Here is a 12,108-nt window from a genome sequence, read left to right on the forward strand (position 1 = left end):
AATGAAGAACTTGAAATAGCTTTGATAAATGATGAAGAATTGAGTAAACAGATTAAGAAAATTAAGGATCAACAAAAAAGATCTAAAATTGGATGGATTCATATTAATACTATACAAGTCTTAATCAAATCTACATATATGAAAGAAATTAATTCACCAATAAGCTTAGCAATCTGTGATAAAAGAATTACTGATGACCCAATAGATCAAATAATTGGAATTGTTCATGGAAACTTGTCAATGCCCATCTTGGATACGCTATACCTTTATCAACTGAAAATCTTGGAAGATCTATAAGCTTAGCTTATAAATTTCACAGAAAGAATCTAATGGAACAAGATGATGAACCATTTTCAATTACATATGCAATAAATTATGCTTTAACAAATAGCCATCATAATATAATATTTAAAAACAGAGAAAGAATTTATGTTGATGAATTATTTCAGAAAATTGTAAAAACAGAAATACCAAAATATAAAGCTATTGAAAACCCAGTTCTATTATTAAAAGAACCATTAGGAAAATTAGTTTCATCGAATTTTCAAATAAGAGAATCTAAAATTAATAGCCCTTTAAGTTTATCTAAGTTAAAAATTAAAGAAGAAAATTCTGAAATAAAAGAACTAACAAAAAAGGTCGAAAAATTAAATGAAGCCCTAAACACTAAATTATGACAATAAATAAAGAAGAAATATATGTAACTTATCAAGACAAGAAACAAGAGCTATTTGAAAGAGAAAATCGTTGAATTATTTACAGTTTTCTGAAATAAATCAAAGAGCATTTGAAGCCCTAAAAATAATCTATGACAAGTTGAAAAGAAAAGTTGAAAAGCTAGAGAAATTAATAGAATCTCTAAAAAATAGTGATGAATCAATGATAGAGTTTGCAGAAATTTTAAAATAAATAATGAAGCATAAAAAGATTGAAAAACCAGAAAATAAAATAAAAAGAAATAGGACGAGAAAATTAAAAGGTAAAATAAAGGAGTATAAAAGGGAATTAAACAATCTTTAAATTGAAATTGATGATCTTATAATAAAAAGGATAGAAATAAGAATAAATATAAACAAGTTGAAATTAAACTTAAAAAATTTATAAATGCCTGGAAAACCATATTATGACTTAAAAGAATTAAAGATGTTGAAAGAAAAAATGGAGAATGAAATTGAAAAATTAAACAGATATTTAGAACCAGGAGAAAGTGTAGAAATAAAAAGAGTTATTGAGGATTTGAGAAATTATATTAAAGAAAAAGACAAACAGATAAAAGATTTTATATACAATAATCCATGCAAAAAAGAATATTATAAACTAAAACAAGATTGAAAAGTTATAAATAAAAATATCAAAGACTAGTAATAAATGCAAGAGAAATAGTAGAAATGGTCAATACTTTTTATCAAAATCCTTTAAATAAAGCACCTATACAAATTATAAACTTACTCAAAGTAAAATATGAAAAGTTAATAGAAATTTCGAAAAAGAAATTAAAAGAAAAGTTGAAGTTAAAAAATTTAGAGTTAATAGAAATTTCGAAAAAGAAATTAAAAGAAAAGTCGAAATTAAAAAATTGGTATCAGAGCCAAGTTAACGATTAAGGACAACTCTTTCTCTTTAAGCAACACTTTTAGTGACACACTTTTAAATCAAATAAAACAAAAATCTGTAAATCTGTACAAAAATGCATCTGTACAGTAGATGGACCCATAATATTATTATGGCATCTATATTGCCGTGTTTGTCTTATGTAAGAGATGCGGTTTCCAAGGCTTACACAGAGATATTTCATTTGCGTCATGGTTGGGCTCTCAGAAAGGCTGTTTCTTCAAGATTGCATCACATCCCAACAAAGCAGCAATTGTTTAGGAAACTCAATCAGGATGGTAAGTATGGCATCAAGTTAACTTTTTACATGTTTTATTTATGATTTTTATATTTCCCTTTCTCCAGATATTCTCCATTTTCTGAATGTCTTTTGCATGCTGCAGAATCTTCAGGAAGAGTGCTAATGCAAGCTTATGTGACGGCTTCCCCTGCACTACTCCAATACATCGACAACATCTTTCTTTCAAGAGAATTGGGTATAGATTGGTGACCAAACTTACTGTATTCTGTTACTGTTTAAACTTTAAACAGAATGTGAATGTAATGCTTGCCTTAGAGTGCTCATTGATGCTTTGTAAGATGATAATTACATGCATAATTCCTTTGAATAATTCCTCTAAATGTAGTTTTGGATTCGTATTTACTGGGAAATTTTCTACAGAAAATTACTAGTGGCAACTATTCTTGCTGTACTTTACACAACATCATTGTTGGTGCATAACTGCATAATGTGTATATCTCCCAAATTCTCACCCAACAGAATTGAGAAAACAGAACAAAGTGTGGAAGCAAAAGAATAACTGCAACATCAACTTATCAAAGAATAAGAAAACAACTAACTTCAAACTGAATAATTAGCAGGAGAAAGAATACAAGGAAGGGGAATATTTCATTTCAGTTTCGTAGCTTTACATTTTGCAGAATACAGCAGCATCCTAGAACAATGTGCAAAAAGATAATCCAGGGAAATGGATTCTAGATTTTCCCTATCATTATCATTATTCTATACATGTAAGAAATGAAAATTCTATTTAAAAAGAGAAAATATTGGTTTGTCTTTGCCCCCCAAATTTTGTTTATCCTTGTATGAGCTTGGTATAGATACTATTATGAATCAAATTATTAGGATATATAAGAGATTAATAACAGAGAAGAAATACCTCTCATCACTGAACTCCCCCGATGCAGGAAAACTTGATTTCATAAATCAACATGATGCAGCTATGATTTCTTTAACATGTAGCTACTGCACTTGAAGCAGTACATCTGATTGGAACCAAGGTTGATCACATTTCCATAATCATTTGGATTCTTTATGCCAGTAACACAACTATGGATTTAGCAACGTTAAAGCCCTGTGGAAGCCAAAGTACAAAAGTTCTTGGCCTGATATGGACATAAAACAACTACTTTGTTTATTGTGTCATCTTAAAGGGCTGACAACCCATCCTGTAATGGGGTTCTGCCTGCGAAATCTCAACCTGTTATGCCCGCCGCTTTGCAACCGTTCAAGCACCGCATATGTGATTGAATCCGGTGTCAATCCTTGCTGCTTAAGTTTTGCATAAAGGTCCACTGCCTCAGCAGTTCTCCCGCTCCTTTCAAGACAATCGAGTAAAATGTTATATGTGACCAAGTTAGGATAGCATCCTACTGCAAGCATCTCATCAAATAATTTACGCGCCATGTCAACTTTTTCCGTCTTGCCAAAACATTCAATCAGTGTACTATAAGTTACAACATCTGGATTCAATCCTTTCTCTTGCATCTCTCTAAACCTCATGTGAGCTTCATCAACATCCCCATTCTTTCCAAGGCAATTGATCAGAGAGTTATAGGTAACAACATCGGGCTTACAATTGCTACTCTCTAGTTCTTCAAACAATTTTACAGCAATGTCAACTTCCCCAGATCTACCAAAGCTGGAGATCAGAATATTGTATGTAAATATATCTGGTGGAGGGCCATCTTGTTTCATCTTTTCAAAAAGATCATGAATATGTGATATTTGCTTCAACCTTCCCAGAGCAGTGAATACTGTATTATACATCATAGTATCAGTAGTTATACCCTTTTCATGAATTTTACCAAGAAAGTCTATAGCTTCTGTTGTCTTACCACCATTGCATAAACTCTCCACCATGGACATGTAAGCATCTCTATCACCCTTGTCATGATAGTTCCACATGCTGCAAAATAGTCTATGTGCTTCACTAGAATGACCCAGTTTGTTTAAAGTCCTTACAAAGTATGCGTATATCTTCTTATTAAGATACTTCTTTGATAACTCCACTATATCATCAAGCTTATTAAGGCGTCCTTCAGCAACCAAAACATTCAAAAGCACACTGTATGTAAATTCATTAGGCTGACAATCATCCTCCACCATCTTTGAGAAAATTAGAATGACCTTGTCAACCATTCGCCCCTTGGCAAGGGCCTCAATGATAGTATTATAAGCAATCAAATTAGGAATACACCCTTTTTTTAACATCGCCTGAAAAAGTGCTAGAGACTCATCAGGTTTACCAGATTTACCCGTCATTCTGATCATAATGGTGTATGTAAACGCGTCAGGCTCACAATGCCACCGCTTCATGTCCTCAAAAACTTTATATGCCTTATCCACCTGCCAAAATATTGCACCATATGCAATAACTGATAATCAGGATTAACGGAATCAACAATTGAACTTGTATTTTTCGAAAGTAACTCAACATTTATACAACTTCCTTACTTGTTCAGTTGTTCATCTATCTATCCAGATTCATCGCTCCTAAAGCTTGCAGCTCAACAAACTCACAAAACTAGTAAAAACTCTATCCAAATCCTCACCAACCTACACTCCTATACCGGTAAGCCCAACCACAACGAAAGAACTACACTTAGCGGTCCGCACAATCCAAATTTCGAACAATAACAAAACAAAATCAGAAGAATGCAAACCTTTCCATCTTTAGCCAAAGCATCCAAGAGCATGTTGTAACCAAAGATATCCAACTTGTAACCGCGCCTCTGCATCTCCAAATACACATCAAAACCCTTAGACGAATCGCGTGACCTCAAATACGCCTGAAGCAAGCACTTGTAGGTGTAGGCATTGAGCCTCAAATCCCACTTCTTCACCAACCCAACACACATCTCGAGATCCTGGCCAGTGCCGAAGAATCCAATGAGAATGTTAACGGTGGAGATTGAGCCACGTATGCCGAGGCGGTCCATGTCGCGGAGGAGGTCGCGGGCCATGTCGAAGCGTTCGGGGGAGGTTGAATTGGAGAGGATGAGGAGGAGGCGGTTGTAGGTGAAGGACTCGTGTCGGAAATTGGGGGAAAGAGAGGGGCAGAAGTGGAAGAATTTCCATGCAAGGGATGGGGATTTTAGGGATTTGAGGATCTCGGAGGCTTCGAGAGGGGTGAGGACGGTCGGGCATTGGGGTTGGAGGGACTGGAGGTAGTCGGAGAGGTCGGAGAATGGGTCTGAGAACAACGGCGTTTTGGGGTTTCGGCTGGAAGAGTTGGGGATGTGGTTGTTGTAGTGGGAGAGAAGGATTTGGGTGGCTTTGCAGATGAGGTGGCGGCGGGGGAGTAGGTAGCCTCGGGGGTCGGAGGGGAGAGGCCGCGGAGGGGTCACTTCGGCGGCGAGAGAGCGACCGGTTGGGGAGGTGGAGGTGATCTTGGCGGTGTACTTTGTGGCAAAGTGGCGGCGCGTGGGGCGGAGTGGGTGGTGGCAGCGGTTTAGCTTCATGAGTGGGGTTCGGTTACAACTTAGAAGAGAAGCTCAAAAGCGAAGCTCAATTAAGACCATTATTTCCGTTGAGCAATCAAGACCCTTTTATTTAAAAAGAATTATTTAAGCACAATACAATATGAGAATAAGAAAATTAACTCTTTGGTTAATAATGAAATTCGTTCTTGAAACATCCTCATTTTTTAAATTGATTTTTGAAAAATTAAATTAGCCATATTAATTTTTGAAAGATAACTGTCTATGCTACACCTGCAATACATAATTGATTTTAAGTTTAGATAAAGGAGGATAGTTGTGTTAGGCGTTCGATAGTTAACATAAAAACTTAATCGAATATTTATGACATGGATCAAAGATGTTATTATGCTAAAGTTAGGTCTTTATTCAAAAGTAACGTGCAGTATGACTCGCATATAGTGTCAAATAAGCAATAGACGTTGCATCAGTGTCCGGTGTAGTATTAAGTGAGTAAAGGTTCCCGCGTTTTCATGAACGGACGAGAGTAAACAAACTAGTTTACAAAGAAAAAGATAAAAGTAAAAGTCGGAGCGACAGAAGGTTGATATTTGGGACATGGAAGATAAGGCACTCTAATAGAAAAATCCATGAAGGTGGTGGATACCATGACAAGGAGAAAGATTAACATCATGTGCCTACAAGAAACAAAATAGGTCGGTGCAAAAGTTAGGAAATTGGATACCTCCGGATTCAAACTTTGCTATACAGAAAATGTGAATAATAGGAATGAAGCAGGTATTATCGTGGATAAGTAGTGGAAGAAAGACGTAGTAGGTGCCAAGAGGATGCGTGATCGGATCATTTCTATCAAACTTGTGGTGGAAGGAGGTACTTTTCATGTGATTAGTGCCTATGCACTGCAAGTGGGTTCGGACGAGTAATACAAGATAAGATTTTGGGAGTATCTAGAGAGTTTGGTCCAAGACATACATTCAGGAGATAAGATTTTCTTAGAAGGAGATTTAAATGGTCATGTTGAAAGAGAAGTGACGGGGTATGGAAGTATTCACGAAGGCCATGCTTTCGGGGTGATCAATACCAAGGGTAAAACTATTTTGAACTTTTCCTCAACCTTTGGCCTTCTCATTGCAACACGTTTTAAAAAGAGAGACGAACATCTTATAACATATAGGATTGGCATGACAAGTTCTCAAATTGACTTTGGTTGAGGAGAGTCGACAAAAAGTTTTGTATTAATTGTAAAATTATTTCGAGAGAGAGTTTAACAACACAAAATAGGATGCTCGTTATGAATTTTCGCGTTGAACAAAAGTTGAGGAAAATACATCATACGAAAAATCCAAGAACGAGGTGGTGGTGGATGAAAGGTGAGGAACAAAGAATCTTTCTAAGACGGGTAGGAAAAGAGGTAAAGCGGGAAGGGGATGGAAGTGCGGAGATGATATAGAGGGAGATGATAGAAGTTATTAGAAAAATAGGAAAAGAAATTTTTGGTGAATCTAGAGGGATAGGACCAAGAGACAAGAAGTTTTGGTGGTGGAATGCGAGTGTACAAGAAAATATAAAGACAAAAAGGGAGTGCTTTAAAGAGTGGTATTTATGCCACAATAGAGATAATTAGAAAAAATATAAGGCGGCTAAGAAAGAGACAAAAGTGGTTGTAAGTGAAGCAAGAATAAGAGTATATGAGGATCTCTACCAGTTTTTAGGCATGAAGGAAGGAGAAAAAGGTATATATAGAATCGCAAATTGCTGTAAAAGAAGAATGAGAGACTTAGATCAAGTTAAGTACATAAAGGATAAAGACGGAGAAGTTTTGGTTCAAGATGAGAATATCAATGAAAGGTGGAAGAGCTACTTCTACGAGTTATTTAATGAACAACAGAAAACTCTTCCAAGCCTTGGCCAGCTATGCATGAGGGAAGAATATCAAAACTTCGACTATTATCGAAGGATTCGAGACTTCAAGGTAAAAGAGACTTTAAAACGGATGAAAAATGGCAGGGCAGTAGGACCCGATAATATTTCGATTAAGGTTTGGAATGGCCTTGGAGAGAAAGATATCAGTTGGTTAACCAAGCTTTTTAATAAAATTTTAAGGTCAAAGAAAATGTTGGATGAGTGAAAAATGAACACCTTTGTACCTGTTCATGCCCTGGGTTGAGCTGTATGACCCGGGCTGATTGACAACAAGTCGACCGACCTCTTCATAAAAAAGCTCAGCCAAATCGCCACAAGAGGCCCAAGATAAGGAACACAGCCTAAATCTAAAGGCGGCAAAGCCTAAAGAAAGATAAGGCGGTTCCCCTTAAAGATAAGATGACCTCACTCAAAGATAAGATAAGATAACTATTTTATTCCCAGAAAGGTCACTCCACGCTATTATAAATACACTGGAGCACCTAGGTATAACTCATACTCTGATTCTACAAAAAATCTGTTTAAAACTTGTGCTAACTTAAGCATCGGAGCCCCTTGCAGGTACCACCACCCTCCGGTGATGAAGGATCAGCAGCACTACCAAGTCCAACAAGTCGGACACGACAGCTCCGGCTACCACCAACAAGTTGGACACAACAGCACTGATCAGCACAGAAAATCTCCTCTGAGATTGACCTACAGTTTTAGGTAACCCTGGAATATTGGCGCCGTTGTTGGAGAACCTGGAAGTCATCCCATCACCATGGCAAACAACCTTGACAACGACTACGAATCCGATCTGGAGAATAGAACACCGCAGAAAGACGCGGACACCATACCAAAGGATACACCTCAACCAAACAAAGACAAGAATTCACCAAATACAGAAATCATGGAGGCACTTCAAGCTCAACAAGATCACCTCAAACAACTCGAAAAAGAGGCAGAGCATCAATGAGAAGCCGAGAAAGACCTCCGAAGAGAAACTAGGTGACGCCGAGAGTTAGAGGACAAGCTCCTAAAGCTCGAAGCCGACCTTAAAACAAAAACCATCCAGCCCGATCCAGAAGACAGCTCCCACAAAGATCAAGACTCATTCACTAAAGAGATCATGAAAGCTAAAGTCCCAAAGGACTTCAAAGCTCCCGACATGACCCCATACGACGGCACATCGGATCCAAGCCATCATCTCAACAATTTCAGAAGCAGAATGTATCTCACCGACGCCTCGGACGCTATTCGATGCAAAGCCTTCCCAACAACCCTGACAAAGACAGCAATTAAGTGGTTCGACACTTTGCCCCCCAGATCCATCACAAGTTTTGATGACCTAGCCAAGAAATTTCTTGCCAGATTTTCCATCCAGAAAGACAAAGCCAAACACGCTCCAAGCCTGTTAGGGATCAAGCAAGGAGATTGGGAGAGCCTTCACAACTACATGGAAAGATTCAACAAAGCATGTCTAGACATCCAAATCCTACCAACAGAAGCAGCCATCATGGGTCTTATCAACGGCCTTCGAGAATGACCCTTTAGCCACTCCATATCAAAGAAACACCCCACATCTTTAAATGAAGTGCAAGAACGGGCCGAGAAGTACATCAACATGGAGGAAAACTCTCGACTAGGAGAGACCCCAAAATCTAGATTCTCTTACTCCTCTCGGGATAAGGATAAATAGTCCAAGAAAAAAGAAGATCAATATGGAGAGAAGCCTAAAAAATATCACAACTACACCCCCATTCGGGTGTCTCTTATGGATGTTTACCGAGAAGTATGCCACAATGAGAAGATCTCACCACCTCGCCCAATCAAAAGCAAAAATGGAGGAGGAAATTAGACTGAATAATGTGAATACCACTGAATCTATGGACATCCCACCAACGAGTGCTTCGACTTAAAAAATGTCATAGAGAAATCGGTAAGAGAAGGACGACTAGATCGATATTTAGCCAACAAATCGGACGAGCCCAGTAAGAGAAGAAGGGATGAAGAGTTCGGACGAGCTGAACGACCACCTCACACCCCGGAGAGGCACGTCCACATGATAAATGGAGGATTCGCAGGAGGGGGGATCTTAAAGTCATCTCGCAAAAGGCACCTTAAAGAAGTATATCATGTCGAAGGAGGAGAAGGATCACCCGACCTCCCTACTATTACTTTCACCCAAGAAGATACGGCAGGCATCATCCCGGGACATGACGATCCCATGGTCATTACTATCATATTGGCCAACGCTAATCTCCACCGCACACTGGTGGACCAAGGAAGCTCAGCGGATATCTTGTTTAAATCTGTCTTCGACAAACTCAGCCTCCAAGATAAAGAGCTTAGAGCATATCTGAACAGCTTGTTTGGACTAGGAGATACTCCAATTCAACCGCTTGGATATATCTCACTACACACAACCTTTAAAAAGGGAACCCAATCAAGGACACTCAACATAGACTAAATCGTAGTCGACGTGAGCTCAACCTACAATGCCCTGATATGTCGGACAACACTGAATCAGCTCACCGCAGTAATTTTGACTCTACATCTATGCATGAAGTTTCCAACTCTAGAAGGGATCGCTGCGATAAAAGGAGACCAGAAAATAGCGCGACGCTGTTACAATGAAAGTCTGAACCTCAGGGGCAAAGGAGAAGAAATCCACACCATCGAGCTCGGGGGAGTACGAGGTCGGGAAGAACTCCGTCCACAACCTGAGGGCGAGATTGAAGAAGTTCAGATCGGAGACGCCCTGGACAAAACAACAAATATTGGGGCAACCGTAAATGGAGAAGTAAAAGAGCTTCTGATTCAGTTCTTAAGGAACAATGTCGACCTCTTTGCATGGAAAGCTGTAGACATGCCGGGCATAGACCCCAAACTAATGTGCCACAAGCTGGCAATATACCCAGGATCTCGGCCAGTACAACAGAAGCGTAGGAAACTCGGATCGAAAAGATCCCAAGCTGTGAAAGAACAGGTACAAGCTCTACTGGAGGCAGGATTCATAAGAGAAGTCAAGTACCCACTATGGCTAGCCAACGTTGTCCTGGTGAAAAAATCAAATGGGAAGTGGAGGATGTGCACTGATTACACCGACCTCAACAAAGATTGCCCAAAAGATCCTTATCTACTCCTAAGTATCAACACTCTAGTGGATGCCTCCTCCGGATACAAGTACCTCTCGTTCATGGATGCTTATTCAGGATACAATCAAATCCCGATGTATCCTCCTGATCAGGAAAAGACCTTATTCCTAACCGCAAAGGCAAATTATTGTTATGTCGTCATGCCATTCGGACTTAAAAACGCAGGAACTACCTACCAAAGGTTGATGAACAAAGTTTTCGCAGAACACATCGGAAAACTAATGGAGGTATATGTAGATGACATGTTGGTAAAAACACAGAGTGAGGAGTCATTACTGTCCGACCTCACCAAAGTTTTCGACACCATAAGAAAGCACGATATGCGACTTAATCCGGGAAAATGTACCTTTGTAGTAGAAGCTGGCAAATTCTTGGGCTTCATGCTCACACAAAGAGGAATTGAGGCAAACCCGGATAAATGTTGGGCAATACTTGACATGAAAAGTCTGACCTGTGTTAAAGAGGTACAACAGCTCAACGGAATACTGCCAGCCCTGTCCAAATTTCTAGCCGGATCAGCCATAAGATCTCTTCCCTTCTATGCCACATTAAGGAAGGGAAAGAAGTTTGAATGGACGGCTGAGTGCGAGTAGGCTTTCCAGGACTTCAAAAAGTTTCTGGGACAACCACCTATTCTTACCCGACCCCGGGAAGGAGAACCACTTATACTATACCTTGCAGTGGGAAGTCGGGCAATAGCATCAGCACTGGTCAGAGAAGACGAAACTGGCAACAACCCATCTATTTCGTCAGCAAAGTCCTACAAGGGGCCGAACTGAACTATCAAAAGATAGAAAAGTTCGCCTACGCCCTCATACTAACTTTTCGACGACTTCGCCCCTACTTTCAAGCTCACACCATCAAGGCTCGGACTAACCAGCCCATGAAAGGCATTCTACAGAAGACAGACTTAGCTGGAAAAATTCTACAGCGGGCTGTCGGGCTATCTGAGTTTGATCTTCAATATGAAGATCGAACAGTCATCAAGTCCCAATATTTGGCCGACTTCATTGCTGAATACACTGACACTCTGGGAACTCCTACAGAATAGAATCTCTATATAGATGGCTCTTCAAATAAAATCGAAAGTAGTGCAGGTGTGATAATAGAAAGCGATCAAGGAACCCAAATCGAACTCTCCCTCAAATTCGGATTCCCTGCTTCAAACAACCAGGTTGAATACGAGGCACTACTAGCTGGTTTGAAGCTGGCTAAGGAGGTTGGAGCTCAAAAGCTTATCATCTTTAGCGATTCACAAGTAGTCACCTCATAAATAGCAGGAAGCTACCAAGCTAAAGACCCTACCATGAGAAAGTACTTGGACAAAACCAGGGAACAACTCAGACAACTCGGGAAATATGAGGTCCGCCACATACCTCGAGAACAGAATGCTCGGGCTGACTCAGTCTCAAAATTAGCCAGCACCAAACCAGGGGGCAATAATAGAAGCCTCATCCAGAAAATACTGCAGAGCCCATCGATTTTGGAGGAAGAAAAGGTCCTAGCCATAGCAGGTCAGGATCAAGGATGGATGACTCCAATAATTAACTACATCAAATAAGAGATACTCCCTACAGATAAGAAGGAGGCGAAGAGGTTAAAGCGAGAGGAACAATACTACACCATCATAAACAACATCCTATACAAAAGAGGGATTTCGACACCCCTATTAAAATGTGTGCCGACCTCTAATACGAAAGAGGTCTTGGAA

General features: G+C 39.3%; 3 protein-coding genes across 4 annotated transcripts in view; 2 read left to right on the top strand and 1 right to left on the bottom strand.

The window, feature by feature from the left end:
* LOC107483247 (accelerated cell death 11) overlaps positions 1-2,318 on the top strand; it is an 8,960-nt gene extending 6,642 nt beyond the window's left edge. The window contains exons 3-4 of the mRNA XM_052260435.1: positions 1,702-1,889; positions 1,995-2,318. Coding sequence (XP_052116395.1) covers positions 1,702-1,889; positions 1,995-2,101 — 295 coding nt within the window. The 3' untranslated portion in view covers positions 2,102-2,318. The remainder of the gene's footprint in view (positions 1-1,701; positions 1,890-1,994) is intronic.
* A 117-nt stretch (positions 2,319-2,435) lies between these two features.
* Positions 2,436-5,415, bottom strand: LOC107483245 (pentatricopeptide repeat-containing protein At1g51965, mitochondrial). 2 transcript variants are annotated; one of them, XM_021140029.2, is made up of 3 exons: positions 4,558-5,415; positions 3,730-4,240; positions 2,436-3,648 (listed from the first exon to the last, which is right to left on the bottom strand). In XM_021140029.2, exons 1-3 carry the CDS (start codon positions 5,353-5,355, stop codon positions 3,035-3,037), a joined length of 1,923 nt encoding a protein of 640 aa, XP_020995688.1. In that variant the 5' UTR covers positions 5,356-5,415; the 3' UTR covers positions 2,436-3,034. The 2 variants fall into 2 exon arrangements, with proteins under 2 accessions (XP_020995688.1, XP_015959359.1); XM_016103873.3 differs by having other exon boundaries at positions 2,436-4,240.
* A 3,052-nt stretch (positions 5,416-8,467) lies between these two features.
* Positions 8,468-8,785, top strand: LOC127746596 (uncharacterized). Its single transcript, XM_052260436.1, has one exon. The coding sequence runs from the start codon at positions 8,468-8,470 to the stop codon at positions 8,783-8,785; it is 318 nt and encodes a 105-aa protein (XP_052116396.1).
* Positions 8,786-12,108: the final 3,323 nt, after the last annotated feature.

Source organism: Arachis duranensis, chromosome 4, assembly GCF_000817695.3.
Source record: "Arachis duranensis cultivar V14167 chromosome 4, aradu.V14167.gnm2.J7QH, whole genome shotgun sequence".
NCBI classification, from domain to species: domain Eukaryota; kingdom Viridiplantae; phylum Streptophyta; class Magnoliopsida; order Fabales; family Fabaceae; genus Arachis; species Arachis duranensis.

Coding starts and splice junctions, on each gene's coding strand:
- LOC107483245 (XM_016103873.3), bottom strand. CDS start 5,355: ATGAAGCTAAACCGCTGCCACCACCCACTCCGCCCCACGCGCCGCCAC. Junction 4,241..4,557: donor CTTTGGCTAAAGATGGAAAG/GTTTGCATTCTT, acceptor ATATTTTGGCAG/GTGGATAAGGCATATAAAGT.
- LOC127746596 (XM_052260436.1), top strand. CDS start 8,468: ATGTATCTCACCGACGCCTCGGACGCTATTCGATGCAAAGCCTTCCCA.